The sequence below is a fragment of the Heliangelus exortis genome, chromosome 21 (genome assembly GCF_036169615.1).
Source record: "Heliangelus exortis chromosome 21, bHelExo1.hap1, whole genome shotgun sequence".
Classification (NCBI taxonomy): Eukaryota; Metazoa; Chordata; class Aves; order Apodiformes; family Trochilidae; genus Heliangelus; species Heliangelus exortis.
This window is the reverse complement of record NC_092442.1, coordinates 6,989,526-7,016,946: the sequence shown is the minus strand read 5'-3', so window position 1 is coordinate 7,016,946 and position 27,421 is coordinate 6,989,526. Positions and strand designations below refer to the sequence as shown.

Here is a 27,421-nt window from a genome sequence, read left to right as displayed (position 1 = left end):
AACAGACTGACAAATCTAAAATATGACCTCCAGCAGAACACAGATATGAATGCAATACATTAAAAAATTCATACGCCTTACCTCACACAAAAAAAGATGCAGTAAAATAACATAAGCATTAAAAAGAACTCATGCATTAGATCCAGAATGTATCTTGCACTTTATTTAAGTGTTTCTGTACACCAGATCCCTCAAAGCCCACACACAAATATAAAATTCATATGTCAATATACATTAACTAACAAAACACCACATTATGTACAGAAATCTCCTAGATTATTATTCAGGCTGTTTTTCTTGTATTTCCCCCACTTTTACAGACCTGTTTCTCAGTTTTGAGAGCAACACTGACTCCCGCTAAAGGCTGAGAACACCTGTGCTTCAGCAGAGCTCACTTTCATCTGGCTAAAGAAATTATTTAGACATATAACTCCTGTACAGGAGCCCACGCATCAGGGGCTGCTCCTCTTGGTTGAGAGACAAAGTATTGTTGTCCACCACAGGGACATTAATCTTCTTCTTTCTCAATGTAAGACTTAGTACTGACACGTGCCATTTGCCTCGCCAAGTAGCGGTCCCGTGCTGACATGACTGTCTCCTCGTTGCTGCGTTTGGCAAATTTGCTCATGCTCTCAGCTGGTTTTGGTGTCTGTTCTTTCTCCTCTTTCTCCCCTTCTTCTCCAGCTTTACGTTTCTGCTCAGATAATTTTCCAGAGCTGGATCTTCCCTTCTCATCCACTCCTCTCTCTTTTTCCAGATCTGTCTCCCCATCTTTTCCTGAAGAGGTAGGACTACTTTCTTTGCCCTCTCTGTATTTCTTTTCATTACTGCTGTGTTTTTCTCTCTTCTCCTTCACATGGTCTTCCTTTTCTCTGTATTTCTCTCCTCTTTCCTTCTCTCTGTCACTGTATCTATCTTTACCATTTCTTATTCTATCTTTCTCTCGTTCCCTTTCAGAGCCTTTTTCATCTCTCTCCTTTGCTCTCCTCCATTCCCTATGTCCCTCCCTCTCTCTTCGTTCCTTCCCCCTTTGTTTATCATCTTGCTCTTCCCTCCTTCTGTAGTTATCTTTGTTAGTGTGATCCCCATATCTATGTCTCTCTTCCTTTTCCCTTTGATGATCCTTTTCGTGGGCCCTGCTTCTCTCATAGTCTTTTTCCCTGTATTGTTCATCATTTCCCCTTCTGCTTGCTCTGCTCTCTCCCCTCTTTGTGAGATAACTTGTTTGAGTTTTTGTGTGTGGCTCTCCCTCCACACTGGATGAGCTTTGTGACCTGGAACGCCTCTGGCTTTTGTGATGTTTTGCCTCCTCTTCACTGCTCACAGAGCTCTCTCTCTTTTCCTTCTTTTTCAAAGTTACTTTACTATTTCTGTGTCTCTTATCTTCATCACTGCTATCAGTTCCTAAGTCAGTGTCAGCATCCGGATTATTCTCTTTCTTTACAGAGGGCTTCAGTCTTTGTCCTTCAGATGAGCATTTGTTCCTTAGGTTGGATTCATCATCAGAATCAGGTTTTTCTTCCTTAATCCTACATTTTTTTATGTTAAAAAAGAAAAAAACAAGATTACACAGCCTGAAATCTCAGACTTTTCTACAAGCTGACTTCTGGTCAGGACTTAAAAGATGCTGCTGAGAAGTCTAAGAAAGCAAATCTGTCTGTGGCTCAGGCTCCAGGAATCCAGTGCAAAGGACTTGTATTAAGCTGCTGCATCTGGTTTATTGGTGAATATGAGCAGATGAAGGTATCTAGAAGACTGACTGTGGCTAAGTATCTGTAGCCTCCATCTAAGGAAAAAGGCACAGATTTGCATCCCTGTGTAAGCTTTTTGGCAAGCTACACATTTCTTCCTATGTCTTTATTCCTCTGTTCCTGTCAAATAGTTAAGCAGAGAAGCAGCAGGTTGTCTTTTATTGACAGAAGTAGGAACATAGCTTCTGGTGGTAGTAGTAGATTTTTTAAATCCAGTATTTCTGAAGTTCTCACTCGTGCAGCTAGACAGAAATCTGTAACTTTTAACAGCTCATAGAATCTTAAATACAAAAAGTTGATCCATGGAGGACCAATTTGGGCAGCAGACAGAAAGGTTATGCTTTGCCACAAATCTCCATCTTCCTGAGACACGACGTTTCTCCAAACACATCTTAATACTTTAAGTCTCCAACCACAAAATTGTGGCCTCAAATTTCCCATTTTCTGCTTAAATTCAAGAAGCTGTTGTGCGTTCTTCCAATCAGTAATTCTTCCATCCTGTTTTTTTAACAATACTTTTCCCTGGTTATCTCTGATAAGGTGGCATAGCCTTATTCTAAAGACATAGCAGAGAATTCCTGTATTTCGGAGAGCTGAGTAACTGCACTGTGATCATTTCTTCATTTAAGGCAAGGATTTACTTTCTATTAATCCAGCCTCAGATCTAGAAGATCTCTTGATGCAAACTGCATTTTCTTTGTGATAGCAAGCACTTAACTAGTGACACCCAGGCTTAAAGCCTATTTCAAGTGAGGCTTCAGCTTGAATTAATTGTTTCAAATGATCAGTTGTTGCACGGGGCAGAATTTCACCATCTCCACTACATAACTAATTCAGCTTCAACTCACTGCTTTTCTTTGTGCATATAGAAAGATTATAAAATGTTCCCACTGGATTTCCTATATATTTGATTCATTTCCTTTTACCACAGCATTAGCACTCAATTTATTTTCTATGAAACTGTAAAAGGGTAGTAAGTACAAATTTAAGGACTCCCATGCCTTTCAGGAAATTGATATCAAAACATCATTTCCTGTGACTTACCTCTATGCTCATTACTTTACCTCTTGATTCCCTCATGATTAAGAATATGTATCTTTATGGAGATCACCAAGTATTACATAAATCAAAGGAAATATAGGTTAACATAATACCAAGAAGTATTACAAGAATGACTGTTCTCTTCATACTATTTAAATGGCATCCACTTCCTGATTGTTTCTGTCTTACATCCCATACCACTGATGATCATTAGACATTTTCTAAATCTCTTAATTAGCTGTATAAAGCAGTCAGCTTACCCTTCCAGTTTTTTGGTACTCTCTAAACCTTACAGTGTTCCAGTGAGTCTGGAATCACAAACAGACAAAACAAACAGACAGAAGGTGTTTTATATCTGAAAGCCTCCTCGAAACGCATCCTACCTGGCTTCACGGAAGCTGCATTTTGGCATTTCTTCTTCCCCTACCCTCTGGTTTAAAAGATGTCTGTAAAATCCACTGAGATCCTTCTGTTTGGTCACATCCAGGTATGCTAAAAGAAAGAAAATATAAGGTTGGATTTACCATCCCACAATTACATGCCTCCCAACTGGAAAATACCACCAAAATCTCCATCTCCAACCTGGAGGTTTTCAAGCCCAGAGTGGAAAAAGCTCAGAACAACTCAATTTGATCTTATAGCAGATCACACTTTAAGCAAAACCCTGGAACAGAAAAACTCCAGAAGTCTACTCCACCTTGATGCATCTTATGATCCTATAAGCTATTGTTTACAGCTGTTTCTGGGACACTGCACAGAATATCTGAATGGAGTGTAACCATCACTGTGCCCCAGCTTTACAAGTCTTCCTTCAACAAGTGACCCTCAAAAATTAAAAGCAGCAACCCAAATAGTGCCAACATACAAACAAAGGAGCTTCCTCTGTTCCTTTAATAACATGTACAGAGGAGAACAACAGACAAATAGAATCTGATCCAGCATCTGCTACCTGGTCCTTTTTGATTTGAATTACCTTGAGCCTCACAGAAAGACTTGATGACAAGGTTGTAAATCATATACATGATCACACTGCTTTTAAAGGAGAATTACTTCAGTGTGAACCTCACCTTCAAGAGCTGCTGCTCTTTTTTCTCTTTCCTCCTCTTCAGCTCTTTCTTGCAGCTTTTTCTTATAGGCTGAAGTCACAAAAGCCTCTTTGTCAGCAAATTGTTCTCCTTCCATTTCACGCTCTTTCTGGATTTTTCTTTCCATTCTTCTCTCTTGCTCCTTCTTCCTAATCTCAGCTGCCTTGAGAATATTATGGATGTATCTGGGCTAAAATAGAAAGGGAAAAGTATAATGTTGAGAGATAATGCAGGTAGCTGCAAAAACCACAAATTAGGATTGCTAGAGATGTTGAAGGAAGTTGGCAATAGAAGAAAACTGACAGAAACCAGTCTAACATACACTGACACTGTTTGACAGCCATCTGAAATGAAATATGGTTCCTTTTTACATCACTAACACAGCACACTTCCCAATAACAAAAGAGGTTGCTGTATTCAATGAAAGCATTCAGCTCATCTTTGACTAGGATGATTTTTGATCTGAGTGAAATTAATTGCTTTCTGATTTAACATTCTCTTCACAGATATCTGGAATATCCCATGTGTGTATTTTAAACTGGCAGAAAACTTGTAGAATGCTTCCCTCCAGAATTCCACTGGATCAGGACTCTGAAGTACTTGAAGAACAGTTGTGCCAAAATTCTTGCAAATTACTACCTTTTGTAACAGGATTTTAGTACCAGACTTGTGTGGCAAGCCCCAGGAGAAAAAGCATTTGACAAAGCACTCAGAGATACTCCAAGCACACAGAGATAGGACAGACAGCATAGATTTTCAGGTATCAACCTTTTTGTCATCTTTTCCAGATAACATTCTGGCACTACTTTCTTTCTTCTTCTGCTGCATTTCATCATAAATACTGTCATATTCATATACTGTAGCATCTTCTTCCAAAGCCTTCTGAATCTCCAATTTAGTCTAAAAGGTAAAATGGGGAGAAGATATCAACAAATTTCATTACTCTGATTGTAGGCAGAAGAATTTCAAAAAGAAAAATCCTACCCAGGAAAGCGAAACACCGCAAAAAAGTGAAAAAAAATTTGCTAGAGGAAAGGCTCTGAGAATTTCTATCAAGTTTAAAAGAAAGTCTGGTGCTGCAGACCACTGCACAAACCCAGGAAATTATGCAGAATTTTTTTAAAGGGTAACTCTAACTCTGAAGCTGCACAATTATGTTACTGCAATTATTTATTTAAAAAGGACAGATGCAGTAATTTTCTAATTTGCCACGGGCATGAGGGGTTCCCTCTTACCTGTTTCATTGCTTGCTTTTTCAATGCTTCTTTCTGAAGACTCTCACCAACAGATGGCTGCAAGAAAGAAACATTGCATAAACAAAATTAATTACATTGATACTGCTCATATTACTGCAATACCTCATTTTAATATTAACATTAAAATGAATTATTTCTTTTTTTTTATTACAGTGGTGGTGAATTTAAGAACACTATTTCATTGATGTGTTCCTCAAAAGCTGCACAAAATTTCATGCCATTTCACTAAACAAGCAATCCCTGTCCAAGGAATGCTCAGTATCGAAACAAACTCCTAAAAGCAGAATGCTTGTAATCCCCCACTTACTCACACACACTACAAGTCTCTCAATTTTTGACACCAAAAAAACGAAAAAATGGAAACCACAGAAAACAAACCCCCCAAATCAGCAGCAACTGGAATTGTACCACCATGGCAATTTATGTATCAAAAATGTTTGGATGTTCTCAGAAATCATGTCTGCAAAAAAGAGGGATAAACAGTCTCAATTATTTTTAAAAAATAGGGTTGAACTAAACTGTATCTATCTTTTCTCAACCAATAGACAATCCTGTTTATTAAACAGATTCACTACACATGAGAGGTCTCCTATCCTTGTTTATGTAACTAAGTATATCTTAATCTTACAAAGCTGAAAGAGGAAGGAAGAATGCCTTTGCATTTTGGCAGCTTCCCAAGTTTTCTAACTTTGACTAATACATGCTCTGTATCACATTTTTAGAAGACAAGGAAAATGTGTTATCAACTCTGAATAAAATAAGAAATCTGAAACCAACTAATAGGGACTTTGGCAGCAGGGACCAGGATCTTCTGAAATCAAACAGCATTAGCAGCCTGTAAATTCAAACAGATCTCCTGAACATGAAGCCTTTTGATTTCACTGTATATTTTAATTAAAATAAACACATTATCATGACCCCTCTTTCCTAAGCTATTACAATTTTAGCAGATGTGTCAACAAGGAAAAAAAGAACAAGTGCTTTTTCACAATTTTCAAAATGACAGACTGTAAACAGCCTAAGTGTTTTTCACTGGTTAATTTCAGAAAGAGGGAACAAGCTGTGTCATGAGCAGCAGAATTAATGGAGTTTCACTGTATGTGACTTTGTGCCCTCTGTCTCCATTACCTCATCACCTCCTCAGACACCCCACCTGCTGGATTAAACACAACAGCTTCCCAGTGCTGAGCAGTCAGTCACCAGGTCCTCCTCAACACTGAGAAAGATTAAAATCACAAATTCCCATCCACATCTGCCCCTTTACCCAGCTACCAAGTTGCTTGGACCAAGGTTGGTTAAGATTGTTAGGAGTTCACAAGTCTTATGGGACTTAGTAACAGGTACACAGTGTGGTCACCTCTAAGGGATTTTTTTCTGCACAGAGAAGACCTGACTTCCTCCTGATGCCTGGGGAAGAAGATGCTCCTCTGCTTAACACACCAGGGGTCACCACTGAACGTCACTGGCTCCTTTCTCAGACACTCTTACACTGGTTTTACAAAAAGATACTCAAACAGTAAGGAATCTCCCCTGAAATACACCAGAAAGCAAGGGCTCAGTAAAAGCCAAAATAGATCCTGCAGTTGTATTTACACAATAAGCTTTATTCCACCAAAATATTTGTATTATTGCTTAGAATGTTATCCTTGTCTGACTACATGAAAGAAAGGGCTGATCTACAAAATTATATAAACACTAAAGTAATACATGAGCCTCCTTATTGTACATATAACTGTAGAGAGGTCCACCTGCAATTTGTTTGTCTAGAGTGGCAATAAGTTTACAAATAACAAACACCTTCCCTAAAGGTTTATGGTTGACAATTTCCTGCTGTCCTATGAGCTCTGACAGATGAGAACTTCCTGGTCTTTTGTATTGTTTTTACTTATCAACCACCCATTTATTAAAGGCCCTATACTCATACTTTCTCCTTCACTGCAGTCAAGCTTCTCTTCTGAAGCACAAAGCTTATAGCTTCTTATTTTCTGGAAGCAGAAAATATTTTAACACTGTCCTGTGAAGCTACACAGAATCCACACAAATCAAGAAATCCCTAGAAATGAGACTCTAAAGTCTCTGAGCCCTGCAAAACCATGGAAGACAGCTGGTACACAACTGAAAAATGGAAAATGGACAACCACTAAATGCAAGAGACTTGAATCTTCAAGAGGGGAAAAAAAAAAATCTAGTCAGGCATTAGGTTCATCTCAGCTCCTACATTATAGGAACCATGGCTACAAGTAACACTAAGACAAGAACATGAAAAACAAGCCATGTACAGAATTAGCTTTCCTCAAAATTCCCTCCTAGCTTCCAGAAACTGAGCTTAGGGACTTCCTGACTTTGAGGATGCACCTGAACCATTGTTTGATACCAAGGGCATCAGTTAATTTGACTAATCATTTCTGAATCAATTTGTATTTTTGACCATACCAGTGTATCCTGTGGCAAAGAGTTCTACAACATTATACATTGTGCAGAGAAAACTTATTTCCTTATGTTTAGATTAAACCAGTTACTTGGGAATTCCATAATATATCCCACTGCTCATATTGAGAAACAGCAAAATCACTTTATGTTCTCTGAATCATTCTTGACTTTACACACATCCTCTCAAGTTAGTCCTGTCCACTTCCTTCTCCTCAATAATCTCTTCAGAACCTCTTTAAGTCTGCTTGGTCTTATTTTGCATGAGAACTGTCCCATAAATTGTGGTCATCACTCCTTATTTCATCAACAAGCTCTACTAGGGGTAACAACCTTCCCCCATTTTTCAGAATTAGCAATAATTCCTCATTAGCAAGGCAAATATTTCAGAACTCTATTAGCTAAAAGTAACTGTAATTGCTTAGTCTACTTTTCCCCAGTCAGCGTTGTATTTCAAAAAAATTTCCATCCCAGATGTTCCTCTTCTTATGAACTAACTAATCACTTTCATCAGCAACTAACATGCATTAATGTACTTATCCATAGCAAAAAAAAAAAGCTTTCAAACTCCTTCAGCAAGGGTACAAGCAAAATCTTAATGAAATATGCCTAGTAACACTGTAAAAAAAAGGGAGCAAAAGTTTGGTATCTCATATATGATCGCAGACCAAGTCAGGTGTGCAGATTTCTCAGCACAAACTTTATTAGAGTTCAGTTAAAAATACATAATCTCCAGACATTTGAGATGTAGTTCTGACTGATAAGTTAGCAGACAGGAAATGAAACCCCTCCCAAATGCTGCTCCTTATCTTGAAAAGCTCTGAAATTATTATTGAACTAATAAAGGAATTTTGCTTTTTTAAAAAATGATCTTCTTTGATAAAGGCAGTTATGAGATTATTACTTTTTGCTGGGTATGTACCATATTGATGAGCATGACAACTTTCAAGAATCTTTACAGCAAACTCAGGCAGTGAATCTGTCAGTCTTTCTGAACAAGAGGATACTTGATCTTCTAAGCTAAAAGTTAGCAGGCAGCACCATATACTATTATCATTAGCATTAATTATTTTGCTTTAATGTTTAGCTTTTAAGAAAAGATGGAGAAGCAAAAAAAATGCAAGGCTCCCAGTCCTATCCTGTCATGTTTATGGGCAACAGATCACCTCAACCTCATTCTTAGGATGTGGAAAATGTCAGATCAGTCTCTTCATGTACAGAGGCACCAAATGCCAAAGTGCCAAGGAGAGTGCTCCTGCCACTGAGGACAGCAGATCCACTGCCATCTCCCTCAGCTGTATTTAAAGGAAAGCCTCTCTTTAGAGACACAGTGCTGAGGGCAGCAGTGAAGTGAGGAAAGAGATGGGATTGAAGACATGTTCTCCATTCCCTGTGAGTCCTACAAGCTGCACTCAGGCAGTTTTATGCTCAGGGCTAAGCACGTTGTTTCCAGAAAGGCCCTCAGCCAACACATGTTCTGTCTAAAGAGGCTCAGACACCTTCAACAGCAGCATTCTGGATTCTGTAGCAGAACCAGACACACAGAAACTAAGAATGCAAGATTCAGGTCTTCTATGGCATAAAAATAACAACTGCTAGTTCGTTAGAAAAAAACAAACTTAAACCCAGTAAATTGTAACACTATGTCCAGGAACAGAGTACAGAGTTCATCTCCACAAATCTGAGTTTCCATTCTTTACCTGTAAACTACAAAGCTGGCTTTAAAACCTTACAAAATTCAGTTTTAGAAGTTGGGTTTCTCTATGGTATCCAAACCAGTTCTTGGATGCCACCTATACTGATAACATTACCTCCAGAAGTGTAATTTCTATAGTGTACAGCACCCTCTACTGGGGCTGGGAGAAACCCAGTATTTTGAAGGTAGAACTTTAACAAAACATAAAAAATAAAGGAAACTATAAGAAAGAGCCTGCAAGCAGACTGTCACATGTCATGAACTTTTGGAAGAGCTGACAGAAAGTAAGTAACAGTCAAATCATCACTTCCATCACTAGAAAGAAAGAAAACACAGATCATATTTTACACCCAAATCCAAAATTATAACACTGCCATAAGCTGATGCAGGCATTCAGGGCTGAAAGCAAATAATTTCCAAAATAGGTGGCAAATTGCTGGAAAAAAAATTGTTGAACTGACCTCTTCATCAGATTCCTCTGCAAACACTGATAGTTTCTGTGAAGCCAGATTTTTCTGCGGCAATTTTTTGGGCATAATGAGCCCATATCTAGGGAGAAAACGAAAAGTTATCTTTAACATTATTTAAAACAAAACACACAGCATGTTCCAAAACAAAAATCCATTATTCTCAATTTTAGGAACAAGTGATCAGCACCAACATAATGGATCCAGTATAGATCTGATGAGCAGTGGCAGTAGTGCACTCTGCCTTGCCACACACCTGCCACCTTCTCCCTCTAGCAGGGGAAAAAAACAGCAGTAATTAAGAAATTATTACTGTTTCATATGAAGAGATTTAGTCTATACTAAACACTGTAACTACGTTTGCAGGGGCATTCAGAAGTTCACCTGTTTCACTGGGCAGTGTAAACCACCAACCCAGAGATACAACCAGAGCAAAATACAAGATTTTCAGACAGCTTATATCATGTAGGGACTGATTAACTACATACACAGAACTCTGCTGCTCACAGAGCCAATCTCTGTGCTGGAAAACTCTTCCCGTGATTTTGCCAATGATATCTAAATCAGGAATTTCTCCCCCACCTGCCTTTCCCTGAATCCATCCCTTATCACGGGCTGTAGCACTTAACTGGAGAACCCCACGGTGCTTTCACGTACTGAATCATCACTGTGACGAAGGACTTGCTTACGTGTGCTCTGAACCCACAACATTCCACCCTCTTCCCCCCCCTTCGCACCCTCTGGCCCCGCTGCGGGGCCCCGCGATGCGAACGCCCGCCCCAGCCGGGCCGGTGCCGGTGCCCGTCGGGCACCTCAGGCCGGTGCTCAGAGGGATGGGAGGTGGCACTGCGGGTTGTGTGGGAACTCTGAAGGGATTCTACTTCCTAAGCGTGAAAACTACGCCTCGGCAAGACCGCAGCACCCTCCGATGCCTTCCCACTGTTTTTGATTGGCTTTGTTCTTCACAGAGTATTAAATTCCGGCCTGCACAGCAGACCCACGCAGGCCGGGACGAGAGAGCCCGCTGCGGCCCAGACGAGTGTTCTCTCGTCCCGGCCCGAACAGGGCCCAACCTGCGGCTTCCCCGAGGGCCCCCCCAGCCGCTGCCCCGCGGAGCAGGGCTCGCTCGGACCCTCCGTCCCAAAGAACCCGGCGGCGCCCGGCGAGGCCCCCTCAGCCCCAGCTCCACCGTCACTCACTGCTTGCCCAGCGCCGCCATCTTGTCCGGGCCACTGCCGTCGCCACGTAGAGCCGCCGGCCGATCCGCAGCCGCAGATTCCTCTCGCAGCCGAGACTCTCCCCTCCACCTTCCCCGCCCCGCACAGAGATTCTCGCCGCACCGTGCACCGGTCCGACTCCAGAAAGGAAGCAGAAAGTGTGGGGAGAGGGCTGGAGAGACGGACGAGTTTTTTTTAACTCCTCGTTGGCGAGTGGCGAAAGTGCGGATAGTTGAAACGGTGATCCTGGCGGCCACGGCCTGAGCCGAGCCGAGGAATAATTTTAACTAAATGTTGTTAATTCAGCATTTTTCAAGTTCTTCTAAACATGTTTTGGGAAAACCCTACACTTTTTAATACAGCACAGAAGGCTTTCTCATTGGGATAAAACTTGAGATTACAACCAGCCTGCAGAGAGATTTCATCTTTCCAATAATGTTTCTTTTGGCAGAATCACTTTTCTTAATAAAATTTTAGAAAATTAGACTCCTCATTCTTTCTCTGGGGGGCAACAAGGGACATCTCCAGGCAGGTGAAGCCTTCCCACCCCCTCAGAGAAACGACGGACACGGCTCAGGGACCCTTCCCACAGCCCGGCAGATGTAGAGCCTTGTGCCCTGCCCTTCCCTGCCCTGCCCTTCCCTACCCTGCCCGGCTCGGCTCGGCTCGGCTCGGCACGGCACGGCACGGCACGGGTGCCTAGCCGAGCCGGGCCGAGCCGAGCCGGGCAGGGTAGGGAAGGGCAGGGCAGGGCAGAGGAAGAGCAGAGGAAGAGCCGGGCCGAGCCGGGCCGGGCCGGGCGGGGTAGGGAAGGGCAGGATATGGCAGGGCCAAGCAGGGCAGGGCAGGTAGAGCCGGGCTGGGCCAGGCAGTGCAGGGCAGGGTAGGGCAGGGCAGGGCAGAGCCAGGCAGGGCAGGGCCAGGCAGGACAGGGCAGAGCCAGGCAGGGCAGGGCAGGGCAGGGAACGGGCAGGGTAGGGTAGGGCAGGGCAGAGACGAGCAGGACAGGGTTGGGCAGAGCAAGGCAGGGCAGGGCAGGGCAGGGCAGGGCAGGGCAGAGTGGGGCAGGGCAGGTAGAGCCGGGCAGGGCAGGGCAGGGCAGGGCAGGGCAGGGCAGGGCAAGGCAAGGCAGAGCCGGGCCGGGTATGGCAGAGCCGGGCAGGGAAGGAAAGGGCTGGGCAGGCAAGGGCAGGGCACAAGGCTCCACATCTGCCGGGCTGTGGGAAGGGTCCCTGAGCCGTGTCCGTCGTTTCTCTGAGGGGGTGGGAAGGCTTCACCTGCCTGGAGATGTCCCTTGTTGCCCCCCAGAGAAAGAATGAGGAGTCTAATTTTCTAAAATTTTATTAAGAAAAGTGATTCTGCCAAAAGTAACATTATTGGAAAGATGAAATCTCTCTGCAGGCTGGTTGTAATCTCAAGTTTTATCCCAATGAGAAAGCTTTCTGTGCTATATTAAAAAGTGTAGGGTTTTCCCAAAACATGTTTAGAAGAACTTGAAAAATGCTGAATTAACAACATTTAGTTAAAATTATTCCTAAAAAGCAATTTAAGGGGGCTGAATCTTGAAATTTTTTGCTGTGTCATTCATGAACACTGTAGCTTGGTAGTCAAACTCTTCCCTGCCTCTTTTTTTTCGTAATTAAACACCCCCCAACTTTAATGATGTTTTTAAAATTAGGTATATATATCTACACTAGCCAAATTGTTTCCTTTAATAATTTTACTGCTTTTTCTTAATAATCCTTAACATCTCAAAGAATACTTAATAGCTATGCATAAAAAATGAAAACGCAACAGTAAATTGAAATAAAGATGTCAAATACCAGAATCACTAAGAGTAGATGAGAAGTTTGGATATTTAATTTGAGGCACACTATAATTGGATGCCAAAGGGGGCTTGAGATGGAGCTTTTTTACTGTGCAGGCTCCTGGTGATCTCTGCTAGTGCCAGGCACGTGTGGACCCAGTGGTACAGGTACTCAGCTGGAACCGAGCCGTGCTGCCACACTGCTGCTCTGGAGACACCTGCAACAAAAAAGAAAGGTAAATCCAAAAGCCAGATCAAAACTGACCAGCATTGCCACAAGTGAAGATCATGCCACCAGTGGGGCTTTCCCTGAGTCCACTAATTCCCCCCTGGAACTTGGGGATGGTCTGAAAAGCACACAGCAACATTGTGATGGTGATTGGCCAGGCAATGTGTTACAGTTGTATTCACAGCACTGACCTGACACTGCTCTCTCAAAATAAGTGAAAACAATCATTTCTGGCATACTAGGAGTTTGCCAAACCTATATCCTTTTAGTTAGTTCTACATCCCTAACTGGAGGAAGACTGGATGCTCTATGCCTGCTTTGTTCTCTCCACTCAATTAGTTTAACATGTATGAGGAGAACACATGAAAAAAGAACTATGACTGCATTAAGTGTCCACTGTTCATCAGCAGGCAAAGTACTGTTGATAAATATCCCCAGCTAAATTAACAAGTCTTGTCCACACTTGATTTTTAGCAGGTCTCTCAGTATGGCATTAGATCATCATCAGAGAGATCTCAGAGCAACAGTAATTTCTCTTGCAGATATATTACAAATAAAAACATCCTCTTGACTGCTCTAGCACCAAACTCACATTTATTAGAGGAGAGAAAGAAAGACTGAAACCCAGCTCCTGTGTATGGCCAGTGAGAATATTAAGTACCTGGCAGATGGTGTTTACAAAGAGAAGGGCTCACACTGTCCTCCCACAATTGTATTGCTGTGTGGAGCTGGTTCTGTCCCTTGGGCAGGGTACAAAGGTCTGAGGTAGATTTACTTGCCAAAAGAACCATCATTCTTAATATATCTTTACAGATTACTTGCCAAAAGAACCATTATTCTTAATATATTTATCTGGAGGTTTACAATGAGATCACTTGTTCTGGTAAGTTTCAAAGCTCACCTGCTCCCCTTTCCTTGAGGCAGTCAATTTTGATTCTAAATTTAACAGGCTGACTTTTATTGACCAAAAAAGACTACAGATATTTAGGCTCCCTTATCTGTTGTTCAATTTGTTGTGAAATCAAAATTAACTTCTGAAGTAAGACCCTTAACAGCACTCAGCTGCAGGTTGCCACTGACACTGTTTCATCACAGAATAGTGCCTGGAAATCTGACAGACAGCTTATGATATTTACCAGTAATGCAGTCCAGCAGCAGCTCTGCTTGAATTTGCACAGATGCAGCAGTTGGATCAAAGCAATAAATCTCCTGAATCAAATTGTCATCGAGTTTCTGCAATGCAGAGAACAAAAAGAGTCAGGTGGAGGTGAAGAACTTAAGAGAGGGCTACAGAATTCAAGATGGTGAAGTCAAGCATATAGGAAATAAGTGTTTAAGGAGTTATTTAAGTAGTAAATTCCACTTCTTGAGAGAAGAAGATGAAAAAAGAGACTGAACATTTTGAAGTCTCACCAGTATACACTGACTCCAGTCCTCAGTCTCCTCTGAGCCCTTCCAGTCCGGATGGAAAAGCAACAGCACAGCCTTCACTATGTTATGAACCAGAGCTGGTGGTTCTACACAGCTCCTTATTTCAGCAAAACTTTCAGGATTCAGTTTCTGGATGCACTCACGCAGGTCCTGCAGCATGAACCGGTGGAACAGAATCCCTGCATTCCTCCAATTTCCTATGTGTTCTGCCTCTGGAATCAAAAGCAAACCTTTCAAGAATTTTATCAGAAACACCTTTTACTCAAGACTTACATTATTGACTGAAAAGCTCTGTTTATGAGTAACTCTTTTTCTCTTTGACTGAGGAATTTGCACACAGCCCACGTATCCTATGAAATTTTATAAAATGAGTATGTGCTTGCAAAGGAGACAACACTGGAAACGTGGCATTCACATTATTTTGATCTTAATTGGGGCAGTTCTGAGGAGGACATGCTAGATCTCTGTAAGCAACAAAGCACCTTGCTTCACACCTTTGATTTCTGTTGGACTTGACCACAAAATACCCTGTGAACCAGAGTCAAAATCTAAACATTCTATTTAACTGTATTCTGCTAAGCACTTAGGCTTCCTCACAAGTAGTTTATGTGTACCAAAGGTTTGTATTTGTCTTTCCATACTTGTAAGAGTGATACTTTAGATGTGGTTTTACTAAGATTCCTAATTTCACCCCTAAAAAACCTGATCTTGGCTCTGTATGCACAATACCTAGTACATAGCTTGGTTCTGTTCCCTCCAGGTACATCTTCAGTATCTCAAAGCAGGCAGCTTGGGCTATCTTTAGCATTTTCTGCAGGTTTTTCTGTTCATGAGGTGGTAATTCCTGGTTGTGTCCAATGCTTATATCATATAAGCCAAGAACTTGTCCTGACAGGTCACGGAGAGGTACTGCAATGTGGTGCTCTCCATAGGCAGAAGTGCAAATCACCTCTGAACTATTTATGCACTTAAACAGGAAATCTCTGAAATGAAAGTAAGGAGAAGAAAATATACTAGATTCTGTCATTGTGGTTTATTTGGGTAATTTAATTAGCACATTTTAGTAAACAAACCAATTGCTTATTTCCTTGAACTGAAATATGCACAGCTTTAAGCATCATTCAAGCCCTGTACAAAAGGGAGACAATAGCATGGTGGAACACAATAGTACTTAGCCAAGGCCAATTGCTGAAAATTACAAGAATTTAACAAACCTTGCTTTAAAAGCTTATAGTTGAAGGAAATGAGATTAATATGGCTAGGAAGAAAAGACAGACCATTTAAAAAAGTAAAATGGTTCAGTATATGCTCTAATCCTGACAGCCTTTCACAGCAGATGTAGAACTTGCTTGGCAGCTCAGCTGGTAAGTGTTAGGTTGGAAGTTAATGTTTTTCAGGCCTAAACTCAAAGAGAAAAGACTCCTCATGCCTTCATAACTCAGTATCAGACACAAATGTACCAAAAGCCTTGATAGTGGAAGAGCTACAGCCAGATGCTCTTGCAAGGTGCTGGAACATACCTTAAGATGTTGTCTTTTCTGAGGAGAAGAACAGGAGAGTTATGAATTTCTTTATGTCCTGTGTTATCTGTAGTAATCATCTTGTGCACAGTATAACCACATGTCTGCCAGAGAGAAAAGGGAAGTTTAGCTGCATCAACAAAAAAGAAGACAGAAACAGCCATGTTGGAGAGTGAGGAAAGCATGGAGAGTGAGGAGATTGTATCTTTCTTAAAGGAAACTCCTATGTACATTCAAGTGCAATGGGATGGTTTAAAGACATCTCCCAACAATACTTGGTTTTATTCCCAGAGTATACGGCTCAAGATGCACAAAGAATGTGTCCTGGATCTCCCAGACAACTTAATCCACCCTCAGGCTCCACAATGAGGAACACCCACAGGCCAAGAAGATGTTTCCCTTCTTTTTCCCATCCCCTTGCAGTCCTCTTTCTCATGCCACGTTCGTGTCAGTGTGCCTTGACATGTGAAAAGCACAGAGGGGAGCAAATGACCTGGCTATCAGGCAGCTAACAAGGGAACAGAGACAACAGAAAGCTGCCAACATAAACCATGCTTATCAGAGGAAGCAGCTGAATTATGGCTACAGCAGATGTCATACAGACTTTGTGATGACACAGGATCAGCCTTAAATATTGCATACACTTTTCTTCTTCTTAACTTACTTGCATGTGAAGTGACAAGCTTCCCAGGCCCTGAGTGCCTGGAGAACAACTGGAGTACAATCTGCTGGGAGGGGACTGCCTTTACAAGCTGGCTAATCAGGAGCAGCCACTTCCTGAGCTGTATTTACATCTTGGCTGCTGATATTAGTTCAGAATAAAGAGCTAATACATTAGCTAGGACATTCTTTTTTTCCTATAAAAATAGCATAATTTTGACATGCACAGAATCTCTACAGAAAAGCAGCTTGCTTTGTGGAGGTCTCAAACAGCAAAGCTTTACCAGAGACTTGCAGTGTTGGCTACCCTATGGATGGACAGTATGGATGGATGGGTGTGGGGTTTTGATCTGTTGGCTGTGATATGCAGCTGTGAGCACTGAAGTAGGAAAATATTCCCTTTTTTTCTATGGAGAAGGGGCTGTGCAAGCTGTGCTGTTGAATTGTTTTACATGGGAGGATGAAAAGAATCAAGAGTGACCTCCTTTAGAGAGAGAACCTTCCCTCTCTACATTTGTAGCTCTTTTATTGCCCAGGCAGGCTTCAGGTTTTATGTTAAAACCACTGGGAAATCACAGGCAGCTAGAAGTAGCAAGTGCTCACTGAAGTAGCCTTGTCAGCTCCTGACCATTGCAGGCCTTCTCAGAGCAGTAAGCTGCATACCTTGTCTTCACCAGGCTCCACCAGGTACACAGTAACAGTGTGAATGCTGGGTGCCCAGGAATACAACCAGTCCAGAGCAGTAACAGTCATTTGTAAAATATTTTCCATCGTGCAGATGTGGTGGTAGGCTTTGCTGAATGCACGAGAAACTCCCTGTGAAAGCAGAATCCTCCAAATGAGCCAAACAGTTCCATACGATTTGGGGAATAAAAAAGGGGAAATATTAATGCAGCAAAATGGTTTTAACAAGTTGCTTTACTCAGAACTCATAAAGCTGTGGAATGTCCTTATCAAGTAATTCTCTAAAGCCCCAGAGTAGCAGGGTCACAGCCAAGTCCTAAACCAGACTAAATTATTTTCCAGTGGTGATAATCAAACTGACTGAGAATGTTGGCTTGCTGCGCTCCCTGCTGCCCAGATGATGCATCCACACTTGAGGCTGATTCTAAAGAGCTTCCCAGAGAAATCTTGATTGCTGTTGCTTGTAAATATTATACCATGGAGTAAGTAAGGTTTCATGCTGCTCATGTTTATGGGAACAAACACAGGAGTTTCAGAGCTTCTGGAAATAAATGCTATTATCTCTGGGCTTTGCAAAAAAGGGCAATTGGTTTACTAGTCAGGAGAAGCTAAAGTAAATTATTGATGAAGTGATACCTCGTAATCAATTACAGATAAAATGCTAATCATTAAGATATTGATGAGGTACTCTGCTAACACCACTTTCACTATAAAAAGGGGCTCACAGTCCTCTCCTTAGCTGTATATCTTACTTTTTCTCAGATCAAACATGTAAAACTTGCACAGTCCCTACACAGCTCTTTGAAAAGTGGCCTTAACAAGTTTCTGATGGGGCCCACCTGGTAAAAATTGATCTCGTGGGTCTGAATGAAGGCTTTTTCACTCTGCTCCTGAAGAGTGTCAAATCCCATAATGCCAAAGACTCTCCAGTGAGCATCGTGCAATGGCAGTACCAGGAATGCACCAATTCTCTCCGTCACTGGGCGGTCACCGTTCCAGAAGTGGATATTTTCATGATGTTGAACTCTTGAAATATAGACTGGCTTTCCCTCTTCAACAGCTGTGAAGCTGAACAATAAACTTATGAAGAGGTTTGTCAAGAGTAGCAGAAAACCTTTAGCAAAGCAACAAATACTGAAGCTTTGATCTCTCCCTGCTTTTTTGGCATCACAGAAAAAGGTGTTAGCTTCTTATTCTGACCACACCCAGGAATACCACACTAGCATCCCAAAGACAGTAGTAATAAATAAGGTGATTTTCATCCTCAGGACATTTTAAAAACATTAACTAATGACTGTAATGAAAGGGAATATAGAAGCAAGCAGCAGTTAAACTTAATAGGTTAGAAGAAGTAATATTTAAAGAAAGAAAGAAATATTTCTAGCTGTTGGAAACAAGAAGTAAGAGTCATGAAAGCTGTTTATAGTGTAAATACTAGGGAACTAGAGGCATTGTTCTCAAAAAATATCCTGAGGATGTAAACTGTTTCTAAAGAAGAAAATGTAGGCCCAACATAATAGACTTTTGCTAAAGGATGAGATTCCTTAGCCTCTGAGCTCATCTCCCCAAGGAAAGCAGTGAAATCCCAAACTGAGCAGCTCTAAGTAGATCATGCAAAGTATAAGGGCACGTGTACAATAATGAATCATTCCCCAGTGGTCCCTGAGGGGATTTCCTCTCTGGACAACTCTATCAACTTGTTTGCAGTGCACCACAAACACTGCCTTGTACCCCTACACCACAAATATTTTTGAGAAAAATAATGCAGCTTTTCTTACCTTACTCCTTTCATGTCTCTGTAAAGTATCTGGTTTAGAACATATGGAGCATCATCTGCAGTACATGCCACATAGTGTAGGAAAAACTGTCCCCGCTCTGGTGAGAGCTTGTTCTCTTCCAAAAGGGCAATATATGCACTGATCTTCTTGTTATCCCCACGGGTTTCTGCATCCTAGCAACCAAATGTTTCCCATTACATTATGTACATTAGCTGTTGGCCATTGCATTTATTTCATCTATTTAGCACTTGTCTCATTTTTCCTCAGATGCTGTTCTGGGTCACTGATTTTGTATGACACGTATGTGTCTGTGCTGTGATTGTGTCTGACCAGTATGTTCTGCTACAAGCAAAACCACTTAGTATTTAGATTGGCCAGGAGAATGGTTGATTTTTTTCCTGCTGCTAATGGGGAGAAGTTCATATAAAAATAATCCCTAATTATAACCTGTGTCTAAGCAAAACTCCTATAGATTTCTTCTCCAATAGGAGATTCCTTTGGAAAAGTCAGACAAACAAGTGTCAAAGTTGCTACGTTTACAAACCTAAATGTTGTAAGAAGACCTCAGCTAAGGTGAGAGTTTTGCTTTGAGGAGGCTTTAATAGTGAAAACAAACATCTAGAGTTACAGCTGCAAGTTAAAAATTAAACTGTTTATCTACTACAAATCTTCGTGCCAAACTGAGTCTGGTGTGTTTCATTTCAGAAGCTCTAAAACTAGAATTATGGATTTTCAGATATGATCTGAGACAGACCTTCAAAAACTGAGATATAGGTATCCATAAAACGTGTTTTGTATTGGTAGAACACGGATGAGAATTCTGGTACTACAGATCTGACCTGTGACTCCTCCTGGGGATAACCACGGGCTCTCCTGAGCATCAGCCAGGTGCAGAAAAGCAGAAGGAAAGCAGCCCCAGAACAGCTTCTGTGCTACCTGAGAGTCCCACTCAAACACACCAGGATTTGAAGGCAGTGTCACAATTCCAGGACACATACCTGGGAGATGGCCTTGAACACTGCTTTGTAAACTGGTTCCATGCTTGCTTGGCTGGTCTCAGCTGCTTGCTGGATGCTGTGCAGCCATTTCCTCCTGGTTAAGCTTTGCACACACTCTGTGTGACTTCGTTTCACGCTCCTGGTCAGAAATTCCACCAGGTTATCAATAGCTTCATCCTCATTGCCAGTGAGCTCAGAAGCAACTAACTCAAGGAAAGTCTGGAATGCCTTTGAGGATAACTTCCCCATTTGGCTGAGCTGTGGGTGACGGGAGCAAAGGTGCTTCTTTGCTAGCAGGAAAAAACAGAAAATAAGAGCAGTGTGTTTGAATAAAATATTCTGCTTTTCTTGTGCAAAATATGAAACAAACTCTAAACTGATCCTGGGTGGAGCCAGTTCATCATTCTGGGTTTCTTCCAGCTGTCTCCTAAGTGGAAGTTGTCATCCTGACAGGTAATCTCCAGCCTCAAGACTGGGTGCACTTTTTCCACAAGATGCCTATTTTCTCACTTACTGAACCTGCAAGGCATTGCTCCTGTACAGCTTTTGTACCTCTGCAACACACCTAAACTGTAAAGATCAATGGAAAATAGGAAAGTTACTTGGAGTTATCAAAAAATCATATGTATCTCCACATTAGAACCAAATTTTATGGACAATTGAGGGGCTGATGGAACTGATGTAGGGGGGCATTCTGCATGCTGTAATAGTAGTTGAAACCTTACAGAAAAACTATTCATCAGTCCCCCTAAAATGTGAAGGCCAGAGTATATAGATGATTTCACAGATCAGTCATATTCCTGGATTTTTCATTACATAAAATACTTGCAGACATTATATTTTTCTTCTGAAACCCTCCAAAGTAACTAAGATTCTTACTCACCCTTCTCTAGGTGCCTTTTATGAATTATTGAATAACATTTATATTGTGCTAAATGTCATGAACAAAGAACAAAGAAAACAAAAGCTCTCTTGAAGTGCTCTGGAATCACCTGGATTGCACCATGAGATGTAGGTGTGGAGCAAAAAGAGCAAGAGAGCTTTTATAAGAAATCCAGGGTTTAGAAGAATAAACAGAGCAGCTCTGGCTCACGGGGGTGCTCTTGCACAGCCTTTGGAAGTTGCAGGCAGCTTCCTGGTGTATGAAACCTGGGATTCTGGGTGCTCTGCCCAAGCTGAGCTTGCTTGATCACTCCACTGGCAGTGTTTCTTCTGAGCACTGCCATGATTTACACTTTCATAATTTTTTTCTGCATCCTGATTTCAAATCCAGTTGGACCCGAAGCAGCACAGAAAAGGAAGGAGAGCTATTTGTCAAGCTGCTTCCTACTGGTGAACAAACCAGCAAAGATAGGCAGGTAGAAATGTGATTTTGCTGTTAAGCAGAGTATTTTGTGATCAATACACCCAGTGGTTTATAAAGAACACTTTAATGATGCACTTTAATGATGACACTAAAATGATGCACAGGAACAGGCAGGGAACTGCCCTGATTGCCTCCCAGTGCACCCAAGACTCAGATGCTAATGGTATCTAAGAGCCTCCTCCTTCCCCCACAGAACTCAGGGGGCATTTTATTACTGATTTTAGTTGTAGAATTAGCAAGTACTAGCTAGCCCAAATCATGGTGAAACTGGATGGTAATATCCTGTCTTCACCATCATCTAAAGAACATTCAGATTTCTAAAATTTAATTTTCTGACAAAATGATGGAAAAATTTCTGATGGTATAAAAATGTTTGGAGTTTCACCTTCATTTTTTCCTCTCGATGAAGAAAGAGATGAAGAAAGACATGCACAGGAAGTTGAACATGGCAACATTGGTGCCTTCATTACTGAGCATAATTAATTATTTTTCCCATTATACCTGTAACATTACACTTTTCACTTGCAAGTGAAAAAATCAAGTAATTCTACCCACTTTTCACTCAATGTTTTCATCCAGGAGTGCGATGTCTGTGAACCCTTCCCCCAAACCTTTGTTCCACACTGAACAGAGATTAGGTTGAAGCTGCTAGAAATAGTTTTATGTTGCTTGTATGTGGTATTGATTTTGTCATTGTATCTTTCTATTTATTTGTCCTTTAGTTTATGAGCCCTTCATGGAAGGAACTATGTCTTTCCATATTTCTGTGGCAGGTTCTGGCATGCTTTGAATCAAAGAGAGCTGTAAACTGCCCTTTTCTTGTGTGGCTGTGCAGCCTGCTGACTATTAACTGTAGCTCGCCAGTGAGCTCCCCACCCCACCAGCTGCCTCAAGTGAGCTGGAGGATAAAGAAATTTTGGTGGTTGCCAAAGTGAGGCATTTTTAGTCATGTGCAGCAGAACAAGCAACAGGAAGATGAGCATGGAGATGAATAAACCAGTCCTCTCCACTCAAGCACACACACAGACACGTTCTTAATAGCTAATGGAGTATTTCAGAGCACCTAATGCCTGCATGTTAATATGAATGAGGTTGCCAGACAGGTCCAGGTGAATATGCAGCACTTCTTTCTGACCCAAGTTTACTCTTCCAAGGACCAAATTTGCTAAGCTTATTCAGAGAAATAAACCAACAGAGAAGTGACACTCAAAATTGCTACCCAATTCATGAGATAAGGTGTGTGAGATAACACAGACAGGCTAGACTAAAAGTGCAAAAGGTGTCCTCAGGTTTACATGTGTTTTTACTGCCATACCTCAGCTATGTATTGCATGTTGCAGCTGAAGTAACTTTATCAACACATCACAGTGTCATGAAAGTATTGGGAAGTATTCCCCTTCTCTGTCAGGGAAGCTGTTGCAGGGGACAAAGAGAGGATGGAGCTATGGAGTAACAAGCAGGTCTGGATAACTGTTCCTTTTCATTTTATGTATCATACCATGCATGCTTAGGACTGCTTGATAAAACAAAAAATGATTGGTACTTGCTAACAAATTTGTTAGCACTGTTACTGAATGGTTCAAGACCTGCTGTGCTGACATTGTTTTCTCAGAACAGAGCTGTTTTCTTACCATTCTCCAAGGCTTCTTTCTCCATCCCTCCATTGAATGTGCTTAGAACAGCAATCACCTCTTCTAGTTCCAGAAGCCCAGATGCATTTTTGTCCCATTTTTCAAAAAGTGCCTCCAGAAGCAGTTTCCGTTGTGCCAAGAGAGAGGTGTGGTGAACCTACAACAGGGAACCAGCCAATCTTTGATAATTCCTGGACAATGATGCTCAGTGTCTACACAAATATGGAAAATACAGCATTTCCTATGGGCCAGGCCAATTCTGTAAATTCACAGCTCAGATCTGGTGATGAATCATTAAACCTGAGAGATATTTGGGAATGCTCAATGCAGCTGAGAGTTCAGTTCTACCAGGCAGGATCAGAACTGAAGAGGACAGTGAGGAACAAATGAAGCCCATGCTCAATCCAAGGTGAGATCAACTCAGGTAAGTGGAAGTTTCCCTGAATGCAAATGTCTTCTCAGCAAGAACTGACCACAGCCCTGTTGTAACACCCAAAGACATGACAGTTTCATTTCCATAGTCATTTTGCTGGTGCTGCCCTGAAGTGTGTGGGCTCCAAGTAAATGCAGGTACAATTTGTCCTTCAAACCCATCCCTTGCACAACATGCAGTGATAAATGGCTCAGTGGAATTCTCTCAGGGGCCCAAACACTGGCAGCATGTGTTGTGTTCAGCACAAGGACAGCAGAGCCACCAGATCCAGTATCTCATCCAAATTAGGTCAGCAGCACAGAGGGAAACTGGAAAGAGGTCTGAGGAAAATGCAGTTAGAGATGGGCAGGCCTACCACAAAACCCATGTGTACTCTGAAGTGATATGGAGCACTCTGATGCTGTGCAAGAGGACATTGCTGAAGGGGAATATATTTCTCAACACATGGGAAGAGCACCTTGTAATTTAAATACAAAGAAGCATGTGCACAGTCCTATGCACAGAGCTAAACAAGCATACTTGTTTAAAATCCTCCCCAAAACATCCACAACCTCATATGTGCATGCCAATGCAGTTGGTCAGAGATCAGGTTCTTGGCTATTACAAAAGTGAATAAGCAGAAAGGAATGTTTTGAGCTCTTTCACAATCAACTATCAACCTGCTGTCTCACAGAGTCCAGCTCTAGAACAGACAGGCAACCTCTTATATGTGATGAGTCTGTCATCACATGTAGAGCTAAGGGCTAGGGAGGGAGGATCAACATGAAAACAAAGGAGTAAAAGGTCTCTTCAGAGAATGCAAAGCTGCCAGTGAATAGTTCTGGCAGCAAGAGATAAAAAGTTGACTGTCAGTGTCTGTAGGCATTTCCTTGTTTTTTGTTTGGACATGGGATCAGCAAAACTTATCAATATTTACTTTTTCTAGCTTCTCCGTTTTTTCCTCCTCTGTCTGTTTGTATCCTTCTTTGATAAATGCAGTAAGTTTCTTCAGAGTAGGCAGAGAAACGTCTTCACCAACAAATGTCTCCAGGAGCTGTACAAACCGTGGCAGGCTGAGGCAGCTTTCATCAAAGGCACTCCTAGCACAAGAAGCCAAACGGTTCTGAATCTCTGCCATGATGGGTTGCAAGTCTGAAAAGCAGAAAGCACAGAGAGTCCCAGGAAGCCACATGCTGCCCTAAAGCTGGCCACGTGGCAGGTACCAGTGCAGTCCTGGATCCTGCCCTTCCTCACCAGGGAAATTATGGACTGACTCTCCTCTGACTAAAAGCCTTAATGTGCTTATATTTTTCCAATAGTATCTTTTCAGATTTATGTGCTATCATACACCCAGGTCAAATCACTCAATACACTATGTCTACACTGCTCTATCTTGAAGTCAGCTTTGGGCACAGTGTTTGTATCACTGTCCAAACTTTTCAGCTCACAGCAGTACTGGCATGTCTGCAAACACTACCATTATGTGCCCAAGCGAGCACACAGCATTGTGACCAAATACCTGGAAATTTAGTGTTATCACACTTCCAGTCCTCTGAAATTTTTGCTCCATAGCTGCTATACCTGCCACTTAGGTCATAAGTCAGGAGGTCACCTGGTGAAAGATAAAATATGTAATGACAAAAGCCTTTAACAAAGACACAAGAGACAGCTTTTCTAAAAGCCTTTAAGTACGTATATCCAAGCTCTAGTTTCTAAAGCAGATGAAGAGAGAGCATGAGCAGTCACCTGACCATGGCACTTCAAATTCCTGGCCAGCTTCAGCTGGTGAATCCTGTCTGTCTGAGCATGCAGGACCTGCAATTTTAGAAAGAAATCTTCCATGAACCAGAGCTTACTACTCTGAACACCCTGACGATTAATATGTAAAATCTACCTCCATGTCTCTGGAGTTGCCCTTGTTATCAGTAGCTACTTATTTGTACTGTCTGGAAATGCAGCTTCCTGAAACTCACCTGGTGAATGTTACAGCTACAAATATCCATTTAAGTGAGAGTATTAAGATACATTCTTTTTTAAGATGATAGGCTCAAAATGAGTGTCAGATTTCTTGTTTTCATCTACCTTTCCCTCAAAGACCACAAGACTGTAATTTCTGCAAGAACAAGGTAAGAATGTGCTCTGAGGATGGCAGTAATGCATGGCCTCAATAACATGGGTTGTGCATCCAGGGAATGACTGAATGACAGGTGAGTGCTGTATTCTGGAAGTTAACCATAGAAAGCTCTAGGTACCAGTGGGCTGTACTATCAGCCTCACAGCCCTTTAGGTAATAAATTTGTCACTAGACTGCTCTGGCAAGCTACACTCAGATCTTACAGTGTTTCAAACTGTGAGACACAAGTGTATTCACTAAGTGTTAGCAAGGAACATGGTCCTGGGGTGTTGAAGAAAGTGTCTCATGAAACAGTTGCCCAGCCACAGCCTTCCTAGAACAAGGGTCTTTGTACACAATTAAGCAGAACAATCATCCTTTGGAAACACAGTAAAATAATATCTTATTAATGTTCTAATCTGATGTCCCTGCTATATGGTCTCATTATATATTTCCCTGTGGACAATCACAGTCTAAACGTTATTAAAAGTCATTTCTATATCTAATGATCAGGCTGCTGTCTTGCTAAACTAAAATTACAAAGTGAAACAGAACAAAAAGTTTCTATGTACTATAAAAATGCTGCTGCTTCAGAAAGTCCCTACTTGAAGTGTCTGCTCAAAGTGACTCACTCACCTGTCACCCTGTGAGAGGGATACACTCTGAAACCCTGACAGAAAAAACTATAATAAGAAGATATTAAAGTTTATGGTCTTATGTATTCAGAAATCTCTGACATGTTTTCAATAGTTATGAAAAGGATTAAAACCACACCTATACTTAAACCAGTCCAAATGTATATGTTGAAGAAGATTAAGCTCTGCCAGAGTGAAAGAGAATCCTTTACCTTTATCCTGGTCTTGCAGAAGGTCCTCATCCAGGGGTCTTGTCTCCGAACTTGTCTGTTGGCCAAACTCGCCACCATGCTGCCTAGAAAAACTCTCTTTTCTTGAAGGAGTTTCTCCCAGAACCTCTGCAGCTGAAGCATCCTGTGTTGGATCCATGTCTGCCACAGCTTTGTCTTCTGTAGCTTCAGGTGTTGGTTCTGCGATTGTCTCAGTTGTCTCTTCAGTCCCATTGTCCTCCTGACTGACTTGCCCTTCTGAGCCAGGTTCTCTGTCTGAGACATGGTAATCTTCTTCCCTCTTTGTTTCTGGATTAGACTCTCTATCCAGGCTAAATTCCTCTTCCTCTACGTGTTTTTCAGGTCCAGGTTCTCCATCTCTGCTGTGACTGTACTCAGTAGGGGCTGATCCTGGGAAATCTTCCTCCTGTCTGTCTGCACCTGAAGACTCATCTTGGCTTTCAGTTATGATGCCTTCCTGAAAACCAGATTTCTCACTCTGTATTGTGCCTCCATCCAAATCACCAACTTCCAAATCAGTGCTTTTCACTGCTGGCACATTGTCCTCTCCCTCAGAACCTCCCGTCTGAGACACGACTAACTTTTCACTGAGTTCCTCACCAACTTTCTGGTCATCATGGCATCCTGATAAATCTGCAAGCTCAAACTCTTGCAGCTCAATTATTGGCCCTAAAATAGAAAAAAACATTGATGAAAGCTTGTATTGTTTTTTGTTCTCTAGTATTGTATCAGAAAAATTTTTAAAGAAAGAGAAAAGGTATTTCCTAGCAAATAAAAACTATCTGAAAGTGCCTCTTTCAAACATGAATTTGAGAAACACAAAACTTCTGGACAATGTCTAGGCCTGCAATATCTTGTACAGTTTCTTTGAATGTTATGGTGTATAGATCACAGCATTCATTTGGGTCCTTTTTTAGGCTCTGTCCATTTTTTGTAACACTTCTTATGAAACAATAGATTAATTATACAATTTCCTGTGACCTCCTA

General features: G+C 41.6%; 2 protein-coding genes across 9 annotated transcripts in view; both read right to left on the bottom strand.

The window, feature by feature from the left end:
- Positions 1-141: 141 nt before the first annotated feature.
- NSRP1 (nuclear speckle splicing regulatory protein 1) lies at positions 142-11,189 on the bottom strand. Of its 2 annotated transcripts, none has more exons than XM_071765685.1 (7): positions 10,923-11,189; positions 9,718-9,805; positions 5,113-5,169; positions 4,646-4,777; positions 3,860-4,067; positions 3,176-3,284; positions 142-1,529 (listed from the first exon to the last, which is right to left on the bottom strand). In XM_071765685.1, exons 1-7 carry the CDS (start codon positions 10,940-10,942, stop codon positions 509-511), a joined length of 1,635 nt encoding a protein of 544 aa, XP_071621786.1. In that variant the 5' UTR covers positions 10,943-11,189; the 3' UTR covers positions 142-508. The 2 variants fall into 2 exon arrangements, with proteins under 2 accessions (XP_071621786.1, XP_071621787.1); XM_071765686.1 differs by lacking the exon at positions 10,923-11,189 and adding an exon at positions 10,306-10,538.
- Positions 11,190-12,772: 1,583 nt separating this feature from the next.
- Positions 12,773-27,421, bottom strand: part of EFCAB5 (EF-hand calcium binding domain 5) — a 35,775-nt gene continuing 21,126 nt past the window's right edge. For all 7 annotated transcript variants that reach the window (XM_071765061.1, XM_071765056.1, XM_071765055.1 and 4 more), the window contains 14 exons: positions 26,417-27,103; positions 25,203-25,271; positions 24,976-25,068; positions 24,394-24,608; positions 23,045-23,201; positions 20,048-20,337; positions 19,050-19,222; positions 18,111-18,339; positions 17,251-17,403; positions 15,928-16,031; positions 15,137-15,390; positions 14,390-14,619; positions 14,113-14,209; positions 12,773-12,965 (listed from right to left, as the gene is read on the bottom strand). In XM_071765061.1, coding sequence (XP_071621162.1) covers positions 12,814-12,965; positions 14,113-14,209; positions 14,390-14,619; positions 15,137-15,390; positions 15,928-16,031; positions 17,251-17,403; positions 18,111-18,339; positions 19,050-19,222; positions 20,048-20,337; positions 23,045-23,201; positions 24,394-24,608; positions 24,976-25,068; positions 25,203-25,271; positions 26,417-27,103 — 2,903 coding nt within the window. In that variant the 3' untranslated portion in view covers positions 12,773-12,813. The remainder of the gene's footprint in view (positions 12,966-14,112; positions 14,210-14,389; positions 14,620-15,136; positions 15,391-15,927; positions 16,032-17,250; positions 17,404-18,110; positions 18,340-19,049; positions 19,223-20,047; positions 20,338-23,044; positions 23,202-24,393; positions 24,609-24,975; positions 25,069-25,202; positions 25,272-26,416; positions 27,104-27,421) is intronic.

Excerpts from the sequence above, each read along its gene's own strand:
- NSRP1 (XM_071765685.1), bottom strand. The coding sequence starts at position 10,942 with ATGGCGGCGCTGGGCAAGCA. Across the intron at positions 5,170-9,717 it reads CAGAGGAATCTGATGAAGAG|CCATCTGTTGGTGAGAGTCT; the intron begins GTCAGTTCAACA and ends TCTTTCTTGCAG. Across the intron at positions 3,285-3,859 it reads AAGAGCAGCAGCTCTTGAAG|CATACCTGGATGTGACCAAA; the intron begins GTGAGGTTCACA and ends TCTTTCTTTTAG.